Below are 12816 nucleotides of genomic sequence, written 5' to 3'. Positions count from 1 at the left end.
GTATCACCTCACACCAGTCAGAATGGCCATCATCAAAAAATCTACAAACAATAAATGCTGGAGTGGGTGTGGAGAAAAGGGAACCCTCTTGCACTGTTGGTGGGAACGTAAATTGATACAGCTACTATGGAGAACAGTATGGAGGTTCCTTAGAAAACTAAAAATAGAACTACCATACGACCCAGCAATCCCACTCCTGGGCATATACCCTGATAATACCATAATTCAAAAGGAGTCATGTACCACAATGCTCATGGCAGCTCTATTTACAATAGCCAGGACGTGGAAGCAACCTAAGTGTCCATCGACAGATGAATGGATAAAGAAGATGTGGCACATATATACAATGGAATATTACTCAGCCATAAAAAGAAATGAAATTGAGTTATTTGTAGTGAGGTGGATGGACCTAGTCTGTCATACAGAGTGAATTAAGTCAGAGAAAAACAAATACCGTATGCTAACACATATATATGGAATCAAAAAAAAATGGTTATGAAGAACCTAGGGGCAGGACAGGAATAAAGATGCAGATATAGAGAATGGACTTGAGGACACAGGGAGGGGGAAGGTTAAGCTGAGACGAAGTGAGAGAGTGGCATGGACTTATATACACTATCAAATGTGAAATAGATAGCTAGTGGGAAGCAGTCACATAGCATAGGGAGATCAGTTCGGTGCTTTGTGACCACCTAGAGAGGTGGGATAGGGAGGGTGGGAGGGAGACACAAGAGGGAGGAGATATGGGGATATATGTTTATGTATAGCTGATTCACTTCGTTATAAAGCAGGGAGGAGATATGGGGATATATGTATATGTATAGCTGATTCACTTTGTTATAAAGCAGAAACTAACACACCATTGTAAAGCACTTATACTCCAATAATGATGTTAAAATAAAAGAAAAAGAAAAAAGACAGTCTCTTCAGCATGTGGTGCTGGGAAAGCTGGACAAGCTACATGTATATCAAGTCACTCCCCCACACCATATAGAAAAGTAAACCGAAATGGTTTAAAGACCTAATACAGGACATGACACCAATAAAACTCCTGGAAGAAAAACATAGGCAAAACATTTTTCAGCCATAAATCACAGCAATTTCTTAGATCAGTCTCCGAAAACAAAAGAATAGTAAAAATAAACACACAAGACCTAATCAAACTTAAAAGCTTTTGCATAGCAAAGGAAATCATCAACAAATTAAAAGACAACCAATATATAGTGCAGAGAGAAGACCAGCTCAGAGCATTTGGCTTTGAAGGCCAGCCAGCAGGGATGGCTTTTGGGAATCCCACAGGGTTGGGGAAATAAAGACTTCACTCTTAAAGGGCACACACAAAATTTCACACGCTCTAGGACCCAGAGCAGAATCAGTAATTTGACAGGAGCCTGGGTCAGACCAACCTTCTGATCTTGCAGAGTCGTCCAGAGAGACAGAAAGTAGTTGCAGCTCACCCTGGTTACACAGCCACTGGCTGGTGGGCCAGCCATTTTTAGAAGCCCGTTCTAACATGTGCTAGCAAGTGGCATTGTGGAATCCTCCCTCTAGATTATTAGCCCCAGGACCCAGTCCCATCCTGGCTCAGCAGCCTGTAGGCACCAGTGCTGGGATGCCTCAGGCCAAAGCAACTAACTGGGCCGGGACACAGCCCCACTCACCAGCAGACAGGCTGCCTTAAGACCTCCTAAGGCCATGGCTACCTCTGGACACAGCCCTGGCAACCAGAGGACCCAGGACCCAGCTCCACCCACAAGTGGGCAGGCACCAGTCCCAGAATCCCCTGGGTCCCAGCCCTGCCCTGGGAGCCCGCTGTAACCTCTGAACCAGTCTCACCCACCAAGGGACAGACACCAACCACAAGAAAACCACGGCTCCACAGCCTGCATACCGGGACTGCCTACCAGTAAGCCACACCTTAAACTGGGACCAGCTTGGCCCTGCTCACTAGCAGGCCAACACAAGCTTCAGGATGTCCTGGACGCCACACTCAATTGTGTCAGGAACCAGCCCCACCCACCAGTGATCCGACACTAGCTCTGGGCCGCCTTGGCCACAGAATTAAGACTCCAGGACTTGGCTCTGCCTGCCAGTAGGCCAGCAGTAGCTGCAGGACCTGGATTCACCTACCATGTGCGGGCAACAGCCCTGAAGTGTCCTGGACCTTGACTCCAGCCACCAGTGGGCCAAAATTAGCTCCAGGGCTACCTGGGGTTCTGCAGTCAGCCACCTTGTGACCCAGTCCCACCAACCTGTGGTTGGCAGCCTCCACACAAAGCAGGGCCTGGCAGCCAACCAGACTAGGGGCCAACCAAACCTACTAGACCACCCACATAGCCAGCCGCAACAGAAGGACCCATGCAGCCCTCATAGGGGGAACCCCTAGAGCATATAGCTCAGGTAACAAAAGGCCAATTCTCCATTGTTGGGAAACATAACCAACCACCAGATACATAAAAGTAAAAACAGCAACTTAGGCAACATGAGACCTGAAGGAACATGTTCCAGACAAAAGAACAAGATAAAACCCTGGAAGAAGAACTAAGTGAAGTGGAGACAGGAAATCTACCTGAGAAAGAGTTCAGGGTAGTGATCGTAAATATGACCAAAGAGCTCAGGAGAAGAATGGATGCACAGAGAGAGAAGTTAGAAGTTATTAACAAAGAGTTAGAAAATATAAAGAACAACCAAACAGAGATGAATACAATATCTGAAATGAAAAATACACTAGAAGGAATTAACAGTAGACTAAATGAAAGAGAGGAATGGATCAGTGAGCTGGAATACAGAGTAGTGGAAATCATTGATGCTGAACAAACAAAAGAAAAACGAATGAAGAAATGAAGACAGCTCAGGAGACCTCTGGGACAACACTGAGCACACTAATGTTTGCATTATAGGGGTCCTAGAAGAAAAAAGAGAAAAGGGCTGAGAACATATTTGAAGACATAATAGCTGAAAACTTCCCTAATCTGGGAAAGGAAACAGACATCCAAGTCTAGGAAGCACAGAGAATCCCACTCAGGACTCAGGATTAACCCAAAGAGGAACACACCAAAACACACTGTAATTAAAATGGCAAAAATTAAAGTTAAAAGTAGCAAGGAAAAAGCAACAAGTTACATACAAGGGAACTCCCATACGGCTATCAGCTGATTTTTCAGCAGAAAGTCTGCAGATCAGAAAGGAGTTGCATGATATATTTAAAGAGATAAAAGGGAAAAACCTACAACCAAGAATACTCTACACAGAAACGCTCTTGTTCAGATTTGATGGAGAGATCAAAAGCTTTACAGACAAGCAAAAGCTAAGAGTTCAGCAGCAGCAAATAATCTTTACAAGAAATGTTAAAGGAGTGTCTAGAAGCAAAAACAAAAGGCCACAGCTAGAAATGTGAAAATTACAAAAGGAAAAGGCTCATCAATAAAGGGAAACATACAGTAAAGGTAGTAAATCATCCATGCACAAAGATAGTAAGAAGGTTAAAAGACAAAAGTAGTAAAATCATCTAACATCCACATAAACAATTAAGGGATACACAAAAAAATGAGATGTAACAATATGACATCAAAAACAGTAATCATGAGGGAAAGAGAGGACAAATGCAGGGTTGTTAAAATGCATTTGATATTGCAGAGGGAGGAACACTCCCAAACTCATTCTACGAGGCCACCATCACCCTGATACCAAAACCAGACAAAGATGTCACAAAGAGAGAAAACTACAGGCCAATATCACTGATGAACATAGATGCAAAAATCCTCAACAAAATACTAGCAAACAGAATCCAACAGCACATTAAAAGGATCATACACCATGATCAAGTGGGGTTTATCCCAGGAATGCAAGGATTCTTCAATATACGCAAATCAGTCAATGTGATACATCATATTAACAAACTGAAGGAGAAAAACCATATGATCATCTCAATAGATGCAGAGAAAGCTTTCGACAAAATTCAACACCCATTTATGATAAAAGCCCTGCAGAAAGTAGGCATAGAGGGAACTTTCCTCAACATAATAAAGGCCATATATGACAAACCCACGGCCAACATTGTCCTCAATGGTGAAAAACTGAAACCATTTCCACTAAGATCAGGAACAAGACAAGGTTGCCCACTCTCACCACTATTATTCAACATAGTTTTGGAAGTGTTAGCCACAGCAATCAGAGAAGACAAAGAAATAAAAGGAATCCAAATCGGAAAAGAAGAAGTAAAGCTGTCACTATTTGCAGATGACATGATACTATACATAGAGAATCCTAAAGATGCTACCAGAAAACTCCTAGAGCTAATCAATGAATTTGGTAAAGTAGCAGGATACAAAATTAATGCACAGAAATCTCTTGCATTTCTATACACTAATGACGAAAAATCTGAAAGTGAAATTAAGAAAACACTCCCATTTACCATTGCAACAAAAAGAATAAAATACCTAGGAATAAACCTACCTAAGGAGACAAAAGACCTGTATGCAGAAAATTATAAGACACTGATGAAAGAAATTAAAGATGATACAAATAGATGGAGAGATATACCATGTTCCTGGATTGGAAGAATCAACATTGTGAAAATGACTCTACTACCCAAAGCAATCTACAGATTCAATGCAATCCCTATCAAACTACCACTGGCATTCTTCACAGAACTAGAACAAAAAATTTCACAATTTGTATGGAAACACAAAAGACCCCGAATAGCCAAAGCAATCTTGAGAACGAAAAATGGAGCTGGGGGAATCAGGCTCCCTGACTTCAGACTATATTACAAAGCTTCAGTAATCAAGACAGTTTGGTACTGGCACAAAAACAGAAATATAGATCAATGGAACAGGATAGAAAGCCCAGAGATAAACCCACACACATATGGTCACCTTATCTTTGATAAAGGAGGCAAGCATATACAGTGGAGAAAAGACAGCCTCTTCAATAAGTGGTGCTGGGAAAATTGGACAGGTACATGTAAAAGTATGAAATTAGAACACTCCCTGACACCATGCACAAAAATAAACTCAAAATGGATTAAAGACCTAAGTGTAAGGGCAGACACTATCAAACTCTTAGAGGAAAACATAGGCAGAACACTCTATGACATACATCACAGCAAGATTCTTTTTGACCCAGCTCCCAGAGAAATGGAAATAAGAACACAAATAAACAAATGGGACCTAATGAAACTTAAAAGCTTTTGCACAGCAAAGGAAACCATAAACAAGACCAAAAGACAACCCTCAGAATGGGAGAAAATATTTGCAAATGAAGCAACTGACAAAGGATTAATCTCCAAGATTTACAAGCAGCTCATGCAGCTCAATAACAAAAAAACGAACAACGCAATCCAAAAATGGGCCGAAGACCTAAATAGACATTTCTCCAAAGAAGATATACAGATGGCCTACAGACGCATGAAAGAATGCTCAACATCATTAATCATTAGAGAAATGCAAATCAAAACTACAATGAGATATCATCTCACACCGGTCAGAATGGCCGTCATCAAAAAATCTAGAAACAATAAATGCTGGAGAGGGTGTGGAGGAAAGGGAACACTCTTGCACTGTTGGTGGGAATGTAAATTGATACAGCCACTATGGAGAACAGTATGGAGGTTCCTTAAAAAACTACAAATAGAACTACCATACGACCCAGCAATCCCACTACTGGGCATATACCCTGAGAAAACCATAGGTCAAAAAGAGTCATGTACCAAAATGTTCCTTGCAGCTCTATTTACAATAGCCAGGACATGGAAGCAACCTAAATGTCCATCGACAGATGAATGGATAAAGAAGATGTGGCACATATATACAATGGAATATTACTCAGCCATAAAAAGAAATGAAATGGAGGTATTTGTAATGAGGTGGATGGAGTTAGAGTCTGTCATACAGAGTGAAGTAAGTCAGAAAGAGAAAAACAAATACAGTATGCTAACACATATATACGGAATCTAAGGGGAAAAAAAAAAGGCCATGAAGAACCTAGTGGCAAGACGGGAATAAAGACACAGACCTACTAGAGAATGGACTTGAGGATATGGGGAGGGGGTGGGGTGAGATGTGACAGGGTAAGAGAGTGTCATGGACATATATACACTACCAAATGTAAAATAGATAACTAGTGGGAAGCAGCCGCATAGCACAGGGAGATCAGCTCGGTGCTTTGTGACCACCTAGAGGGATGGGATGGGGAGGGTGGGAGGGAGGGAGATGCAAGAGGGAAGAGAAATGGGAACATATTGTATATGTATAACTGATTCACTTTGTTATAAAGCAGAAGCTAACACACCATTGTAAGGCAATTATACTTCAATAAAGATGTTAAAAAAAAAAAAAGAAAACAGAATAAACACATCTCCTTTCTTATACCAAAAAAAAAAAAAAAAAATGCATTTGAAATAAGAGATCAACAACTTAAAACAATCATGTGTATATATATATATATGTATATATATATATAGCCTGCTATATAAAAACCTCATGGTAACCACAAACCAAAAATCTGTAATAGATATATACACAGAGAAGAAAGACAAATCCAAATATAACATTAAAGATAGTCATCAAGTCACAAGAAAAAAAAAAAGCAAACAAAAATTACCTACAAAAAACAACCCCGAAACAATTAACAAAATGTCAACAAGAACATACATATCAATAATTACTTTAAATGTAAATGGACTAAATGCTACAATCAAAAGACAGTGGCTAAATGGATAAAAAGCAAGACCTCTATATATGCTGCCTACAAGAGACTCACTTCAGATCTAAAGACTCACACAGACTGAAAGTGAAAGGATGGGAAAAGGTAGTCCATGCACATGGAAATCAAAAGAAAGCTGGAGTAGCAATATTTATATCATACAAAATAGACTTTAAAATAAAGACTGTTCCAAGAGACAAAGAAGGACATTACATAATGATCAAGGGATCGATCCAAGAAAAAGATGTAACGATTGTAAATACATATGCACCCCAACATAGGAGCACCTAAATACATAAAGCAAATATTAACAGACAGAAAGGGAGAAATTGACAGTAACACAATAATACTAGGGGACTTTAACACCCCACTTACATCAATGGACAGATCACCCAGACAGAATATCAATAAGGAATCACTGGCCTTAAATGACACATTGGACCAGAAGAACTTATTCATATACAGAGAACATTCCTTCTGAAAGCAGCAGAACACACATTCTTTTTAAGTGCATATGAACAGTCTCCAGGATAGATCACAGCTAAGCTACAAAACAAGCCTTGGTAAATTTAAGAAAATTGAAATCATATCAAGTATCTTTTCCAACCACAACACTATGAGACTAGAAATCAACAAACAAACAAACAAAAAAAATCACCTGCAAAAGACACAAACACATGGAGGCTACTAAAAAACCAATATGCTACTAAATAACCAATGGATCACTGAAGAAATCAAAGAGGAAATAAAAAAAATACCTGCCGACAAATGATAACGAAAATACAACATTCCAAAATCTGTGGAATGCAGCAAAATCAGTTCTAAGGGGGAAATCTATAGCAATACAAGGTTATCTCAGGAAACAACAAAAATCTCAAATAAACAACCTAAACCTTACACCTAAAGCAAATAGAAAAAGAACAAACAAAACCCCAAGTTAGTAGAAGGAAATAAGTCATAAAGATCAGAGCAGAAATAAATAAAATAGAAACAAACAAACAAAAAATCAATAAAATAGTCATTTCCTTTAAAAAAATCAACAAAATAGGTAAACCTTTAGCTAGACTCATCAGGAGAAAAGAGGGCCCAATTAATAAAATCAGAAATGAAAAAGGAGAAGTTACAGCAAACACCACAGAAATACAAAGACTCATAAGAGACTACTATGAAAAACTATATGCCACAATGGACAAATTCCTAGAAATGTACAATTTCCCAATACTGAACCCAAAAGAAGTAGAAAATACCAATATGAACAGACTAATTACCAGCAATGAAATTGAATCAGTAATTTTAAAAATCCCCAACAACAAAAATCCAGGACCAGATGGCCTCAGAGGTGAATTTTACTAAACATTTAGAGAATTAACACCTATCCTTCTTAAACTATTCCAAAAAACTGCAGAGCTTCCGAACTCATTCTACAAGGCCATCATCACCCTGATACCAAAACGAGACAAAGACACTACAAAAAAAAAAAAAGTACAGGCTAATATCACTGATGAACATAGATACAAAAACCCTGAACAAAATACTGGCAAACCAAATTCAACAATACATTAAAAGGATCATATACCATGATCAAGTGGGATTTATCCCAGAGATGCAAGGATTTGTCAATATCTGCAAATCAATCAATGTGATACACATTAACAAACTGAATAAAAACCATATGAACATCTCAATAGATGCAGAAAAACCTTTTGACAAAATTCAACATCTATTTATGATAAAAACTCTCCAGAAAGTGGGCATAAAGGGAACATACCTCAACATAATAAAGGTCATATATGACAAACCTGCAACTAACATCATACTCGATGGTGAAAAGCTGAAAGCATTTCTTCTAAGATAAAAGGATGTCCACTCTCACCACTTTTATTCAACATAGTATTGTAACTCCTAGTCACAGCAATCAAAAAAAACAAAAAGAAAGAAAGAAAAGGAGTCCAAAGTGGAAAGGAAGAAGTAAAATTGTCACTGTTTGCAGATGACATGACACTATACACAGAAAATCCTATGGATGCCACCAAAAAACACTAGAGCTTATCAATGAATTCGGTAAAGTTGCAGGATACAAAACTAATATACATAAATCTGTTGAATTCTACACATTAACAATGAATTATTAGAAAGAAATTAAGGAAACAATTCCATCAAAAAGAATAAAATACCTAGGAATAAACCTACCTAAGGAGGTAAAAGACTTGTACTTAGAAAACTATAAGACACTGATGAAAGAAACTGAAGACAACAAAGATGGAAAGATATACCGTGTTCATGGATTGAAAGAATTAATATTGTTAAAAAGACCATATTACAAGGCAATCTACAGATTCAATGCAATCCCTATCAAAATACCAATGGCATTTTTCACAGAACTAAAACAAATAATCTTAAAATTTGTATGAAACCACGAAAGACTGAACAGCCAAACAACAGAGCTGGAGAAATCAGGCTCTATGACTTCAGACTGTACTACAAAGCTACAGTAATCAAAACAGTATAGTACTGGCTCAAAAACCAGACACGTAGATCAATGGAACAGAATAGAAAGCCCAGAAATAAACCCACACACCTATGGTCAATTAATCTACAACAAAGGAGGCAAGATTATACAATGGAGAAAAGACAGCCTCTTCGATAAGTAGTGCTGGGAAAATTGGACAGATACATGTAAAAGAATGAAATTAGGACATTCTCTAACACCATATACAAAAATAAACTCAAAATGTATTAAAGACCTAAATGTAAGACTGGAAACCATACAACTTTTCGAGGAAAACAAAGGCGGAACATTTTGATATAAATCATAGCAATAATTTTTTGGATCTGTCTCCTAAAACAAAGGAAATAAAAGCAACAATAAACAAATAAGGCCTTATTAAACTTAAAAGCTTTTGTACAGCAAGGGAAACCATCAACTAAACGAAAAGACCTACTGAATGGGAGAAAATATTTGCAAATGATATGACTGATAAGGGGTTAATATTCAAAATACATAAACAGATCTCACAACTCAACAGCAAAAAACAAACATCCCAATCAAAAAATGGGGCAGAAGGGAAGGGATGAGATTTAAATTACTTGAGCATTTATTATTTTTCAGCATTTTGTAACTGATACTTTCTTCTACAGTTAACATCTGGATAGATTTTAATACTTATTTGGCCCATCTGAGTCATTCCACACCCTTAAAATAAAATTATTTCTCTAATTCAACACATTAATTTATGTTGCTCTTTTTTCTTTCAGCCCTTGAATCCCAAGATATGATAAAAGCAACCACAGTAGAAACTTTTATTAATAAGAAAGGTATAAAACCAATCAAACTATTTCAGAAACAAAATAAAAATGTAGTAACTTACTTGAGGTGGTTGAACTTTTCTTCTTTTTCCAGAAAAGTTCTAGATTAAAAGTAAAAAAATAATAAGTAATCAATGCTTAGAAAATCTAAACAATTTTCCTTTATAGAGTAGTGAACAAAATAAGGAGAACCCTGGCAGAAATAAAGCCCACAAACTCACCTAGCACTATCTGTAACTAATATCTGCCTTTTTCTCCTTTGGAAGTTACCCTCCAGAGATGATATTAAAAGTATATAATAGTAACATCACAGCAACATGCTTGTCCCTGACTATACACACTTTCCCATTAATTCCCAGCTTCTAATGAGGCTGAGTGACTGTGGAAAGAGGTGCTCTGTGGATTTCCTACTTAGTTTCCTTTCTTTAACACATTTCTTTCCCAGGATATTGAACAAGTGAAGCAGCAATAGAGAGAGGGAAACAGAATTCGGAATACCAGGCAAGGGGGTGAAAACACACACATACACACACACACCCTTGATTGACTATAATGGACACAGTGGTTGTCTAACTGAGCAGCTGTCTACTGCTCCTCTATATGACTCAGAGGAATACTGATTCCACCCCACTGGTCTTGTCAGTGACCAAAATGGTCATGGGCCCAATTCTGGCCAATAATTAAGGACAGTCAGCTGGGGATTAGGGGGAGAACTTCTGGAAAAAACTTCCTCACTTCTAAGAGAAAGCCCTCAAAGGAGGCAGTTCTTCTGGACACTGCTGTTATCTGGCTAGGACACCAGAAAGCACTGTAGCTATCTTGCCATCTGCCTGGGGAAAGAGCCAACACCAAGCAGAGCTGAGAGGGGAAAGAGCTCAGTTCTTTGACAATCATGATTTAGCGCAGTAAATCAATTTACCCTGAAGATTGCATTACTGCTGAACTTCACATTTTATAAGATTATTTCCATACTGTTAGAACCAGTTTGAGTATAAACTTCTATTATTTGAAGCTGATAACATTCTCACCAACACACTGCTGTGTGTTTTTTAAACCCTGACCTAATGAATTATTTCTAGACTTTGTTCTTAGTTTCACAGAACCACAAGCTCTTGAATGGCAAATTAGTATATTAGTACCTCTGACAAAGAAACTATCAACATAGGTGGCAAAATTTTCTCTTGAACATTTTTGAACACTGAGATTTAGAAGAGAAGGTAAAAATTCTGATTTTCCTTTGTGTCCAAAGCTATTTTCAAAGAATACTGAGGTATGCCTCTTATCAGTAGTTTATAATAAGTGGGAAATCAGTTAAGTGTTGGAATTATTAAATATGGGGAAGAAAGTGCCTATATAAACATGCTCCTTCCTGTGCCAAACTGAGCTGGATACCTGTGGTGGGGCCTATGGGCAGGTAAGGGCTTAATGTTTAATTTGGTCACTACTCAGTCACCTACCTTCCCACAAGGTGGTTTTTTACACCCTGATGAAAATATACTTCCCCTTGTTTTCCTAACAGCTCAATCTGTAAAATATGGACAGTTTCCATGTCATTGAGCAATCAGATTATTAATATATCATGAAACCAAAGTGAGAAGTATCAGAACAAGGACATTAGTGGTTCAATGACTTAAAAACAGTAAAATGCAGCCTTTGGGGGCTTATTTTAGGTCTGAGCAGAATATTTCAACAAGCTGAACACTTAGAAACATATCTGTTGTGGATACACTGGACCAGCTTTAACATTTACTCTGGGTACAAGGAAATCTCAATGTAAAAGGCAGAAATTTTAACAAGTCTCAGGTAAATATTTGAGAGCACAACACACTAAACAGCTGAACAGAGATAATTAAAAATTGTCTCTACTCTCCCACTATTTTAAGTTAGCAGGTAATTTATAGCTACATTTATAATGCCTGTGTCCCAAAGAGAAGGTGATTAAACACATACATGAGGTTCAGAAAACCCATGCTCTAAGAAAACTCAGTGGTAAGGAGGCCTTTTTCATGACCAACCCCCTTTCTTACTTCTAATCAGTTTTAAAGGGTAACCGATTGCTAAGGGTTACAGGTGGAGTGCCTTAAATGTTTCTTCCCTTCTAGTCCCACTGTCCTGATTCAGACCTTCATTTCTCCCTGGTATGGACAATGACATGTTTCCTAAACTACTTTCTTTGACTTCAAACTCTCTCCAACTCACAACTTCACAATGTCACCAGACAGAAAGCCATTCTAGGTTTCTTTCGCAAAGACTTAACTGTGCCCCAATGACACTGGAATTACAAACAGGTTAATGTGACCTTCAAGGCCCTCCAAAACGTGTTTGCAATTTAATTTTCCAGCCAGACCCACTTGTTCACCTCATGCTACAGGCCCACCATGACCTTCCCGTGTAAACGGCCTGCATGCATGAAGCTGACGTGGCCTTCAGGGCTCCTTTCTCCCCACGCTTCCCTTTAGAACCGGGACTTAACCATTACAGACTAGAGTTAAGATTCCACCTAGTCAGTGCTTTGGAACAAAGTTAACATACTTTAAAAGTCCAATAATTAACTATCAGCCAGGTCCTATCCATTCATTCGCACATTTATTCCATGCCTACTACACTCTGCGTTCAAAGATGAACAAGACACAGTTCCTGCCCTTCAGAGGCTGAAAATATAGTGTGAAAAATAGATGTGTAAACATATAATTGTAAGTGATAAGTGCTATAAAATGAACAAAGTGCTGTGGAAATATACCTGTGAAGAACATTACACTTACTGTTTTCAAGGGTCATAATTTAAAATCAGTAAGTAATTCTCTG

General features: G+C 38.3%; 1 protein-coding gene and 1 long non-coding RNA gene across 9 annotated transcripts in view; one reads left to right on the top strand and one right to left on the bottom strand.

Annotated features, from left to right (window-relative positions):
- Window positions 1–12816, top strand: part of LOC309656177 — a 151908-nt gene that overhangs the window by 116234 nt on the left and 22858 nt on the right. The gene's annotated exons all lie outside the window — the stretch shown is intronic.
- The window catches only part of MBIP (MAP3K12 binding inhibitory protein 1), a 38601-nt gene that overhangs the window by 9770 nt on the left and 16015 nt on the right, over window positions 1–12816 (bottom strand). For all 8 annotated transcript variants that reach the window (XM_082452207.1, XM_082452206.1, XM_082452209.1 and 5 more), the window contains one exon: window positions 10074–10112. In XM_082452207.1, coding sequence (XP_082308333.1) covers window positions 10074–10112 — 39 coding nt within the window. The remainder of the gene's footprint in view (window positions 1–10073; window positions 10113–12816) is intronic.

Source organism: Balaenoptera physalus (genome assembly GCF_965194825.1).
Source record: "Balaenoptera physalus genome assembly, chromosome: 2".
Classification (NCBI taxonomy): Eukaryota; Metazoa; Chordata; class Mammalia; order Artiodactyla; family Balaenopteridae; genus Balaenoptera; species Balaenoptera physalus.
This window is presented reverse-complemented; position numbering and strand designations above follow the sequence as displayed.